This window comes from Poecilia reticulata, chromosome 9 (genome assembly GCF_904066995.2).
Source record: "Poecilia reticulata chromosome 9, P_reticulata-male-v2, whole genome shotgun sequence".
In the NCBI taxonomy this organism is placed as follows: Eukaryota; Metazoa; Chordata; class Actinopteri; order Cyprinodontiformes; family Poeciliidae; genus Poecilia; species Poecilia reticulata.
The window spans coordinates 22864726-22877273 of NC_088838.1; the positions used below are offsets into that span (position 1 = coordinate 22864726).

Below are 12548 nucleotides of genomic sequence, written 5' to 3' on the forward strand. Positions count from 1 at the left end.
GCTTATTAAGCATTTGACTACATTTCCCATAAACACCCAAAAAACTTACGTACCAAATTCGTTTCCGCCTTTGCGTGATGACGCGTTTTCTGCCTCGTTGGAAGGTGTTTTCAGGAGGACGCTCCGGCTGTACACGGTAGCGGAAGAAAAAAAGCTGAGAAACCAAAACGCATTCGTACGAGCTTGTTTGAGTTGATATCATCTTCTGCTACCAAACGGTAAGAAAATGTGCTTCTTTTGCCACCAATACTAGGATGTTTCGGAGTGTTTTTTTTATGTTTAAAAAGGAGCCACGCCTTTAACATAATGCTTAAAACAGCTAAGAGAAGTCAGTGTTACTCCGAAAATATTCCTTACTTTTTGCTGGAATTAATAACGCAGCTGGATTTTCAGGGTTTTTTAAAGAACATTATGCTTTATCTCCTTGAAACACCTCCCTCGTTTTCCGTTTTAATCTTAGTTTAACATAACATGACATATATTGCAATGCATTGGTGCGGTTTAAAAGCAAAGCAAAAACACGCTTAATCAAGCCGAAAATCATTTTTTGTTTTAACCTTTTGACCAACTTCCTTTTATTAATCCATTTGTTCTGGGTGTTATTTGTTTTGACACTTGATACTCTATCAGATCCTGTGAGAAGGGTAAGGGGGCGGGGCACATTATCGGATGAGGTCATGCTGAGATGTTTAAGATGATGCAACATTAGACGGTTTACAGTCGTACAGTAGTACCACGTTGTCAACTTCTTCAGAAGAGAGAACCCATTTACTTCTAACTAACTTAATTAAAATTGTTGCTATTGATCTGAGACAATAGGCTTCAACCTATGCCTGGAGGCCACACGTGGAATCAAATGCAGCATAAGCTGAGAGGATTCAGAGAACGGTCCCCTTTGTTCTGACGCATTGTTGTAATCGCGAGGCTGTTGCGATAACAAAACATCACCAGACCTTATCATCTAAAGCGCATTCAATTTTAAATCTACAGATGCATGCACGTTTATGCAGCACAAAAACATATAATGCAAATTATTTTTGAAAAGCGTGAATGGCCACGTGGCTGCCGCTGCGCAGCAATAGTAAAATGCTTTGATTTTTTTTTTTGTTTTTTTTTTTTTGCTGAACTTAACTACTCATTATCAAGCCCTATCATGGAAGTGCAAATTATTTTTTTTATAAAAACATTAAATTGGCAAAAATAATATTTTCACAGGCGCTTTGACTCGAGGTAGTGGGACCAGCTGGATGTTTGTGTTATGTACAGTGGTTTTCAGCTGTATTCATACCCCTTGAGTATCTTAATGTTTTTTTTTCCTACTAACACCACAGACTTTGATGGAAGTTGTGGAGATTGTATGGGGGGGAGAAACAACGCAAAGAATTGTAAAACTAGATGGAAGAACAATGAAATAAGGTTTTGAAATTATGAACATATCTCTGTTGTGTTTGCATTTATCCCTCCTCTCCCCACATCTTATTGCAAATCCAACTGGTGCTCTGGTTCATATTATTTTTCTTCCTTAGATACAAAAGAAGAAAACAACAGATTTCCTATAATCCAGTGTTAATTCTTCCATACCTTTATCACATGTAGACCATGATATGAAAAATACAGGTTACAAAAATTCAGCTCTGCGCACTAGCATCGTTTCTATCCCGATAGAAACGATGTACGTTGTACGTTGTCAGGCTGAAAGTTTTCAGTTCTTTAAGCAAAATGAATTAAACTCATTTTGATTTGATGAGATTTGCTGCAGCAGTTGTCAAGTCGTGCCTCAAATTCTGAATAAAATTTTTGTGTAGCTCTGGATGTGTGTTGGCATTGTTGATTCCCAGTCCAGTCATGTCCACACAGCATGATGCTGCCACCTCCATATTTCATTGTGTTATCTGCCTCACATATGTTATGTGTACGTTGGATGTAGGCCAAAAAAGGTTTGCAATGTTGCCTTTGTTGAATTAGTTGCTTCTTTGATCAGGGTCTAACCTGTTAGTTTAGTTGTATAGCAATATAGTAGTATGTTTTTCATTTTTTGTTTGTTTTAGTCCATGTGTCTTTGTTTTGGATTATTACTGCATAAAATCCAAATAAAAATAAAGTGTGTGGCAATATTGTGAAACCATTCAGATGCTATAAAGACTTGATAACGCAATAAAAAGTATTTGTGAAGGCAGATGTTTCTTGAAGTTGAATGCAGCCCTCATTAATACACCAACCAGCCATCAGCCAAACTCTCATATTATTTGACCTTTTGGGACATGATTAAAAAATATGTTTGCTGATATTCTGTCACAGATGTCAGCCACCGAGGACCTTCCAGACATGGATGGGGCAGATCTCATCGGGCTGCTGTTCCAAGACGGCAACAATGGATGCACTGAGCCCCTCTTTCAGGATGAAGATGGACTTATTGAATCCTGGCTGTCTGAGCAAGAAGTAAGGCTTCAAGCGCTACAACCAGCTATCCAGGGCATTACTTTTATCTTCAATTATAACCAGTGGAATCTATTTTTGTCTGCAGATGTTGACGGGTATGGATACTGAAGATTTCCTGTCCAGCTTGTTAGATGGAGATGACAACGTGGAGGCCTTCTGTCCGTCTCATTCCCCGCTGGGGAGTGACAGCGGCATTTCTGACGACAGCAGCTCAGGCGCCGGAAACAACAACACTCTGGGAAGTCCACACGGCAGTGAAAGCGACATAGTACCCAGTCCCAGCTATTCTCACCCCAGCCCCATGCACTCTGACCCCACCCTTACCTCAGAAGAGCTGCAAGCAGAGAGCCCTGAGGCCTTGTCGGTCCAAGCGGATCACAGCTACTCTCTGCTGCAGAGCGGAGTCAGAGATATGGACGTGCTGGAGAGTGTCAGGGCAGAGAGGCCAGATACAGATGTCTTCATTGATCTGGGTGGGTGTTGTGGAGGTTTGAAATAATAATAAAGAAAACCTAACTACAAGAACTTACGTAAACATACAGATTAAATTGATTTAAAACGACTCTCTTGTAACAGACGACTTGGTGAGTGATGCCATGGAGGAGGACTTCACCGCTGAGCTGCCTTGTACCTTGGCCATTGAGAACTCTGCACATGATTTGGCTCAGCTAACCAAAGTAGACCAGGTTAGTTTTACATGCTTACAGATATTTAGCATAACAATAATGCAGTTAAAATAATTGTGATTAAAAACGCTTTGTTTATTAGAAAGGCACCGATTTGTGATATTTAAGTATTTATGTTTGTTTAAATGAACAATGTTTCAGTACTTTGATTTTTCTCCGTCTAGTTCCAGTTCAAAGAGATTGTTCTCACTGAGGAGGAGAAGCGGCTTTTGGCAAAGGAAGGAGCCACCATTCCCGAGCACATGCCTCTCACTAAGGTAATTGTGAGCTTCTATCTGTGTATAATTGTCCCCTCACAGAACATTGAATATTTCTGACCACATGTGGATTTCGTTTCATATCTCTTTCAATTCTAGATGTTTGTTTTACTTACCTTCTCAGAAGTGACACCTTGTTTTTTTTTTTTTTTTTGCAAAAACATTAAAATCTTCTTTTTGTTTTTCTCTGTGGTGCAGCAGTTTAAGGCACATTGCTGCTGTCATGTCAGCATTGCGCTGAAAGCCTCCTTTAATTTGGTTGACAGGCAGAGGAGAGGACTTTGAAGAGGATCAGGAGGAAGATCCGCAACAAGCAGTCTGCTCAGGAGAGCCGCAAGAAGAAGAAGGTGTATGTTGATGGACTGGAAAGCAGGTGAGCTACAAAGATAATTTATCAAATTTGGGAGGGAAATCGGGATTATAGGTGCTATAAGTGCTATAAAGCTCAAATTGCATCTGCACAGTGTTGGTACAAACATAATGGGACTAATTACTGAATGACTTTCTTCCACAGGGTTGCTGTCTGCACTGCACACAACCTGCAACTTCAGAAGAAAGTCCAGCTGCTTCAGAAACAGAACATGTAAGAAGTCTTGGACATTCCCCCTTTGCTCCTTTTTTAACAACAAGCATCATTACTCTAAATGTGTCCTTTCTCTTTTTTTATAGCTCTCTGATTGAGCAACTGAGGAAACTCCAGGCTATAGTGAAGATGTCTACTTTGAAGGCCAGCACAACCAGCACTTGTGTTATGGTAAATTTGTCTGCTAAGGCGTTGTGTTCATCTTTGTTATTATGCTTTAACATTGTGCTGGGTTTTTTTTTCACACTTTGTCTTTGCCTCCTTCAGGTGTTCCTGCTCTCTTTCTGTCTCATCATCTTTCCGTCCGTTAATCCATTTGGTGGAAGCACTCAACAGAAGGAGTCCTACACACCTTCATCCGGTGAGTTGCACTATGGCTCCTTTTGTTTTGAGCCCGAAGCAAATGTTTTTCCTCTGTCGTATTGCCAAAACAAAGCTATTTTTCCATTATTGTGGTTTGTTTCTGAAAAAATATCGTTTGCTCATTATCGCAGTCATTTCCCGGACCTTGCGCTCAGTGCCATCAGAAAACACAGATCCTACGTTTTACCTGGAGACTGAGGATGATCCACTTGTCTTGGTGTCAGAAGTAGTGGAGAACACCAAGGCCATCTTCTCAGGCGGTCAGAAGAACCACACCCCCGACTACGAGAGGGTGGAGCAGCCTGACTCTGAGACTGGCGTCAACAGCAACTCCTCAGCAGACTTCCCAAGTCCCGCTCAGGCGGCAGAGATGACGCCGGGGTCGCCTGGCGGCGTGGGTCCTTTAAAGGAAGGTTCTGTTGATCCCGTGGTGGCGACTGCTGTGGCGTACGACGTGCCGGGATCTAAAGAGAACTGGATCGACCGAAGCCCCCCGTCTGTCATTTTACAGCAGCATCGCTCTGATGAGATGTAGGTGCATTTTTAAATCATTGAACCAACAGAGGGAGACGTTTTTTTTTTTTACTGTTAAATGAGGGAAGATTAAGCTTAAAATAAGGATGAAGGTAAAAAATACTACCATCTGTCCAGACAGGATATTCCCTGTTTTTCACTGCTTTTCTCATTTATTGCAGTTTTTTTTGCACTTTTTATCTGATTTCATTGAAGAACTGAAGAAACTTTCACAGTATGAGCTACTGAATGTTTCTATATTAAAAAAGGGTCAGTGTTGCCATTATATAAATTTCTGATCTACTGCAGGCCACATGCTACTGAAGTAGCCCCAAGGGGTTTTTAACTTGTTTTACAATGTGATGACCAAAAGTAATGGATCTAAATTTGCAAACTGGGGAACAATGCTACTTTTTTTTATATACAAGATTTTACATTTTAATTTTGCCTTCAGCAAATATTGACATGCTCCTTCAAAACCATGAATAAACGTCCAGCCCTCCATCATAGATTGTATTGTAGAAGAAAAGCTGCTTGACTCATAAAGCTTGAACAAAGTGGTTGTTTGACCACTGTATCTATTGCTTAAGCCATTGCAGGACATTTGGCCATTTAGAAGACTAGTAAAGTGTGTTAGCATTTCCCTTGTACCAAGGGTAACCATGTGCTTTCTAATTTTAAAATGCTCTTGATATTTTTTTTTGTACAGTAAAGCAAAATGAAATATAGAAAAAATGTCCACAAGCTCCTTAGTTTATAATTGTTAGTGATGCCCAGTCTGCTGTAAAATGTTTTACCAGCTTGTCAAATTGTCTTTCTTTGTAAAAGTCTAAAATACCTTTTCACTCATGTGTATTAAGAAGGGGGGATTAATAAATATTTGCTCAGTGAACTATTTGCAGTAAAGTATACTCAAAAATGTAATGATCTGTTTTGTCAGTGAAACATTTTATTTTAAATTTTTTGTGTATATATTTTTTTGTTACTGTCAGTGACAAATGGAATCTAAATTGTACTGGAACCGCTTTGGTATAATTCACGTGAAATGAGATTTTCAACATTAGTCATGTCAAAGCAAATGCACTGACGTTTGACAGTCCGAGAATGAAATGTAAATACAATATATGATTGTTACTGTTTTCTGTACATACAAACTAAATGTCTGAATATCTTATTATAATAAACTTTTTTTTTTATAAATAAGAACAAACTTTTGTTGTTTATTTCTTTGCGACTGCACTGCCTTTACAAGAAACTTTTCTTTTTTTTTTAGCTTTAATGATTGCTGTTGTCCAGCTACAAGTGACCCAGTTGGGTGGGTCTGTTCCAACACAACAGGCAAATGACTCATTATACTTACCAGCATAGGCTGAAAGAGAGGCCATTTTCATTTTTGCTTTACTGTTAGTAAGGTTCTTTGCAATCACTCCAGAGAATACTTTCTAAATTAGGTGGTTCTCCACTAAGATTTTTAAAATCATTCTGAGATTTCCCCGAGTCTGCTTTCTACTGCCCTCTGCTGACTCATTTATAAAACCAACACATCACACTTGTTGAGAAGAGAATGTCCATTATTAGCTGCTTTTTAGTTAAAAATGTCAACTAACATTTTTGACTCATTAGGTTTCCATATGAGCTTATATCAAAAGGTGGATTTATGGGTAAATTAACATATGGTTAGACGGCTGATGAACCAATGGATAACTGGACTTAACGATGGGTGGATGATCAGCCTGATAAACCAATAGATAGATGATAACCTATATCGACACTGTACAATGTACAATCAAACTGTTTGAAGTGATCCGGTTGCAGCTTGAATTCAATGTATAAATACTGTACATAGAAAATCACTGCATTTAAAAGCAAGAAAAAAAACCTTTAAACATACACCCACACACCGTGATTCAATAAAGCTAAGATAAGATTGCCAATATTGCACCGATCAATGTAAAACATTGCAGTTAAAGAGTCCAGGGTTCCCTTTGATTCTGTACAGTCATCTGTGTTGGTGTGACTGCAGTATGTTCACAGGTTACAGGAAATGAACTGATTTGTAGCCTGCTTTGTGCAGGTCTTCAGGGTTCGGCCTGAACTTAGATGAACCAATAGATGAATGTCTCCTGTTATTGAAATGCTAAAGTTGTCTTGGCTTGGATGTTGGACTGATTAATCTAGTAGGTGAGAGGAGGGGCTGATGGATTCATTACTGGATTTGAATCAGAAATGCTCAAATGTTCCATATTGATCAAGATCTGGGAAATGCTTACATTTTGTACTTTATGCAATTATGTGTCATTTCATTTTAATGATTTACTTTTATATAAATCAAAGCTTCAGTTTGTTGTTTTCTGAGGTGTCCATGTGTGGGAGCAGGTGGCATTAGGTTGTTCACATTTCTCCACAATGCACTTTAGGCTGGGGCTATTTGTCTGACCTTAGCAAGCTCAGCTGTGCGGGGATAACACGGGACAGAAAGTGAGTCACAAGTGTGAGGCTGGAATCATGAGTCATGAGCCCCAGCAACATGTTCAGGCTTGTGGTCGCAGTGGGTGAAAGTTCAATCCCCTAGTGACCGCCAGAGGGCGATATTGCCTTGTGTTTCTGACAATAAGGGGGCAAGTGTTGTTGTGTATCTCTGGGTGGTTGTGCGGTTCAGGTGGTAAGTCATCCAGTTATCATGTAGGCAACCTTATTTGCATTGATATAAATGTCAAACGACATTTTTGACTCACTCATTTAATAAGAAATCTGAAATGAAAACACTTAACGGGGAGCATTAGTTATACTTTGTGATGATTGACAGAAGGTAAAATGGTCGCAATCTTCCCGTAAATGTTTTGTCCAAGTTTGAGTCACGCACGCATATTTTAAAAATGATTGTCCATTGCGTTTTAGGCATAGCATTTCAAGTCACGACAGGAGTAGCCCCCCCGGTGCGTAAACACAGCCGGCAGCATTTGTTCAAAAATACACAATGGTGTTAAATGTTATGCTATACCACTGATAAGATAAAGTGGCCTGAAAAGGCTTCTGACCGCGGCACGCGCCCTTTTGGGGTCGTGCGCACATCTGTCGGGCATCTGTCGCTGGTCGCCGTGTGCGTGGAGGGCGCACAAAGGGCGCATGCACGTCTGGAGAAATGCAACGCTTCCATGCTTTTGCACTAAGCAAAGACAAGGGGCAGGTGAAGTGGAGGAGGGATTTAAGTCGCCTCCCTTTTGTCCGCGGGGACACGACACGCGTCGAGCCAGGCAGCTGTAATTAAGCCCCTCCACCCCCAACCCCACCACTCTTTAAAAAGTTCGAACAAAAAGTGGCGTGTGTTGTCAATTGGCTGCTTGGGCTCAACTCTGAAAACTGCAAGGCTAAACATGAACCGATCTGGGTTGTTTTGGTGAATTAGGTTAAAGAAACACACAAACTAGGAACGAGAAAAACAATTAGCAAAAATGCGTTGGTGTCAATCTCCAACAGTCATTAGGTAAGAATGGAATGCACCCTCAAAAGGTCACAATCAAACACAGGGAAACACAGTGACACACATCTGTGCACACACACACTCAAACTAATTTGTAGTGTAATTAATAAACCTCTATGCAGAAATCCCAATCATGCAGAGGCACCAGGCTAGAGGCAGCAGTATAGAGTTATGCATCTACACACTCATGACAATTTAGAGTGACCAGTCAGGACAACATGTGTGTTTTAGCCATGAAAAATCCAGAACTTTCTTATTACAAGGCAACAGTGCTAACCCAAAATGAATTATTTTTTTTTTTGACTGCACTGAAAATGACCACAGAAAAGCATTGTTATTGACAAGTGAATTTGGATAACAAAATTCAGATATAACATATAAATATAACATATAAATAATAAAATTGGTTATAATGGGAGGAAAATATAGCAAAAGTTACAGGTATGAAGTATTTATTAGCCTTTGGTTTCTATCTTATTAAATCACAGGGACACATAATGCAGCCTTCAACTGTGAGCATGTTTCTTCTGTGTTTGGTCACATAAATTGCATAGAAACATGCTACAGCTTACTTATATGGCTTGTGTCAGTACAATTAGCAAATTCCACCAATTTTCCAGATGGCAGTGTGTGAAGAACAATGATTCTCCTTCTCATTTCAGATGTGACCCAAGAAACTTGTTGACTGTTTTGGACTCAATTGATGTTTGGTTAAACCAATCCAGCTTGTGACTGTGTGCGGGTTAAATGAATAACCCAGAAGTTCAGAGAGTGTATTCCTTTAAGAGACTTCAAGAAGTCTCGCCTCATTATTAGGGTCAGGTCAGGCTTGGAGATTTCTCTTACTGGAGGGATCTGTTGCCTGACTGTAAACAGTGCAGCAGGTTGAGTAACAGAGTGGAAAGCTGTTTATTAGGGGCAAATGGAGGGCGGGAGGGGAAAGTTTGCTATATAAAACTTTAGCAGTGATTCCCCGTGCTGGGAAAGTTCTTATCCTAAAATACACTTCCAATGTTTCCAATGGAAGGTACCTGTTTCTCTACTGTGATCACTCACTGCATTCCACCTGCAGCAACATAATATGTTTTAATTTTTAAAAAGGCTGACACTAGCTGTCATATTAATAACAAACAGTCTGTAAAAAATCTTAATATTTTAAAGAAATGAAACCTCTAAAGGCAGACATCTCACACACCCTATGCTTTTTTCCATTTCATTTTTTCCTTCTGATCTTTGAACCCAGCAAATCCTTCAGTTTTCAGTACAATTTTTATTTTTATTTTAGCCAAATTTTGTGAGACTCAACTAGCATAAACGAGGATCGGAGCCAAAAATAAATGTGAGGATTTTGCAAATAAAAGTTTTTATAAAACATTATGAAGTTTGTGACTTAGAATTTTTTAATTATTTTTATTTATTTATTTATTTACCAAGTTAATCGTGCATTCATCCAATCTTCTTCTTTTACTTCTTCTTCTTCTTTTACTTCTTCTAATTACATGTAATTATTATTACGTTTCTGGGAATAGCTTACCACTGCTAAATACACTATTATATGTCATCAGAGGGGGAAATGAAACTGATTTTGTGATCTGTTGGAATCCCACCAGACTGCGACACCCTGGGCGGTGAGCCCTGCTACCGCCCAAACCAAAAACCAGACAGGATGCATGACCAGTCTCTTCACAGGACTGTCTGCCTGTTGCTAATCATGTGAAACGTGCCCCATAGCGCCCCCTGGTGTCGTAATAGTCATAGAAAAACATCAGCTGCTGCGTAACAGTTACAAAACCGGCAAACAATGATTCTTCGTCAAGGATACAACGTAATGTTGATCATGTAGGTAAATGAGTGAATAGCAAAATGTAGAAAGGTCATGTTGACATGCGTCTTAAATATTTTAGCATTCTCTTTAATGACATTGTGTCCAAACTGAACTCACATGATTCAGACTTCTTTGTATCAGTCTTCTGTAAACAGGACTTTTAGTTTTTGTCCATTCGGTGATGTTGGATGTTGACAAGCCAAGGTGTAGGGAATCGGCGGTGGGAGGGGGAGTGGGGAATTTCTTGAAACGGTGAAATCTAGCCCACGTGGGGTTAACAGCTCCAGCACAAAAAAAAAAAAAAAAAAAAAAATTGGCCGGGGACTTTTGCTTTCCTTACCCTCGCTTTACCCTGGCTGCTCCGAGCCAATGGTTGGAACAGCACAGAGAGAAGGGGGGGGAATCTGAAGGACCGCCCATTGCCGAGAAACTACGCTGGCGTGGCTATAAAGGCACCCACAGGCTTTTTCCGAGCTCAGAATAACACAAGAGACAGCAGGGGCAAGAACACAGCACTATTACCCGGATCACCGAACGACTCGATCACACTTGGATTTATTATAACTATGACTCTGGAAGAAATCCACGGACAAGAAAACACAATGGATACCGCTGATAGGTAAATATCTGACTATATTACAGAACACGATTGAAGCTGCTTAATCTGAGTGCCCTGCTTCATTAGCCGCACACAGTGTTCTGACGATGCGCCTTCTTCTTTCAAGGGTGCAAAGTGCAGGCGCAGCCCTAGAGGAGCTGCTGATCGCCGCTAAGAAGCAAGACTACCTCACAGTTGGAGTGTACGAGTCTGCAAAAGTCATGAATGTGTGAGTATCCAGTCTCTTTCTCTGTAAAGTGCAAAGTGCGGTTTGAACGGCTTGAGCTGAAGAGCGTGCGAGGATATGCAACTAATCACCTGTCTCATCTTTTCCCCGCACAGCGACCCAGACAGCGTGGCGTTCTGCGTCCTCGCCACGGATGAGGAGTACGAGTGCGACATCGCGCTCCAGATCCACTTCACCCTCATCCAGGCTTTTTGCTTTGACAACGACATCAACGTGGTGCGGGTCAACGACATTGACCGTCTGGCCGACCTGGTGGGCGCAGACGACAGCGGCGAGCCCAAGGACGCGCACTGCATTCTCGTCACGGTACGTTCACCACGGACTTGCTGTGCACTGCAGCCACTTAGTCACGCATGCACGCACCACTTTTCAGTAAATGGTCTAATTTTCGTCACGATTCTAAATGTCTTCGTTTGTGCTTTATTCCAGAGCCCCAGTGCAAACCCGTGGAAAGACCCTGCTCTGGACAAGCTGAGCCTGTTCTGCGAGGAGAGCCGCAGCGCCTGCGACTGGGTGCCAGCCATCACACTCCCAGAGCGCTGAAGAGACAGTTCCCAGGATGATGGAACGAAAAAGTCAACCTTCAGTTGATGGAGTCAAGCCTTTCTGCTTCACTTGTCTGGATTAAGAGGCTGTGACTGCACCCCAATCCAGAGCATTCTGGGTCAGCATGTTGGGTCTGGATCGCCCAGTGGCGACGGCTGGAGTCCAGAGGTCAGGTGTTGACTGGATCATGTGGACACTGAGAAGGAGCTGGACTGTGCTGGATGTTGCATTAATTGATGACCTGGCGCTGCCGGTAGGAACCTGGATGAGGAGTTGGGCTGCAGGTTGCAGAGAAAAGATACAGTGGACTTGGGAAAGTGTGGAAGTTGGACTGAACCTGATCGCATCGGAGCTACTCAGATCCTGGTTCTGAAGATGGTGTCCAAAAGAGTCTACATGGACTTTTCTTGTTTAATGCAGCGATATATTAATCAGGAAGTTCTTGGGAAAAGCAATTGTTCAGCTTGCAAATCCTGATTATTATTATTTTTTAGCTGCATCTTGTCCAGCAAGACATTCATGGACTATTTGTATTTACTTTCAAATATGCATAAAAACGATGCAATAACTATTTGAATTGTACGCATTTTCAATGTTTTCTGAATAAACGTTTGAGATCAAACTTCTTCTCCTCTCAGAAGTTTCAGTTCTTTACGCATTATGTCTTCACAATCAGTCTGTTCCATGGTATCTAGAGCTGACATAAGTTGCAGCAGAATGTGGGAACCTGCAGCACACTGCAGAGACACAAAAGTCAGGAAGTGCTGCGTGACTGATTACTGCACAGTCTGAGTGAAGGAGTCAAATGTGGGTGGCAGAAAAGTAAAGATCAAATGATTTGGTAACTTAGAAAGTGAGTGAGCGAAGACAAATGAGAATCATCCAGAATGTGATGTGTGCATGCAGGTGCTGACTTACAGTGCCTTGCAAAAGTATTCACACCCCTTTATCTTTTTCATACTTTACTAAGCTACAAATGAAAACTAAAAGTTTTTTTTAGTTTTCTGCAA

General features: G+C 41.0%; 2 protein-coding genes across 2 annotated transcripts; both read left to right on the forward strand.

Annotated features, from left to right (window-relative positions):
* The first annotated feature begins 62 nt into the window (after positions 1 to 62).
* Positions 63 to 6039, forward strand: creb3l3l (cAMP responsive element binding protein 3-like 3 like). Its single transcript, XM_008418322.3, has 10 exons — positions 63 to 218; positions 2299 to 2439; positions 2525 to 2912; positions 3016 to 3125; positions 3290 to 3382; positions 3649 to 3755; positions 3897 to 3965; positions 4052 to 4136; positions 4233 to 4326; positions 4460 to 6039. The coding sequence occupies exons 2-10, from the start codon at positions 2299 to 2301 to the stop codon at positions 4861 to 4863; spliced, it is 1491 nt and encodes a 496-aa protein (XP_008416544.2). The 5' UTR covers positions 63 to 218; the 3' UTR covers positions 4864 to 6039.
* A 4562-nt stretch (positions 6040 to 10601) lies between these two features.
* Positions 10602 to 12164, forward strand: gadd45ga (growth arrest and DNA-damage-inducible, gamma a). The gene is made up of 4 exons (XM_008418321.3): positions 10602 to 10766; positions 10873 to 10974; positions 11088 to 11298; positions 11422 to 12164. The coding sequence occupies exons 1-4, from the start codon at positions 10714 to 10716 to the stop codon at positions 11533 to 11535; spliced, it is 480 nt and encodes a 159-aa protein (XP_008416543.1). The 5' UTR covers positions 10602 to 10713; the 3' UTR covers positions 11536 to 12164.
* The last annotated feature ends 384 nt before the right edge of the window (positions 12165 to 12548 follow it).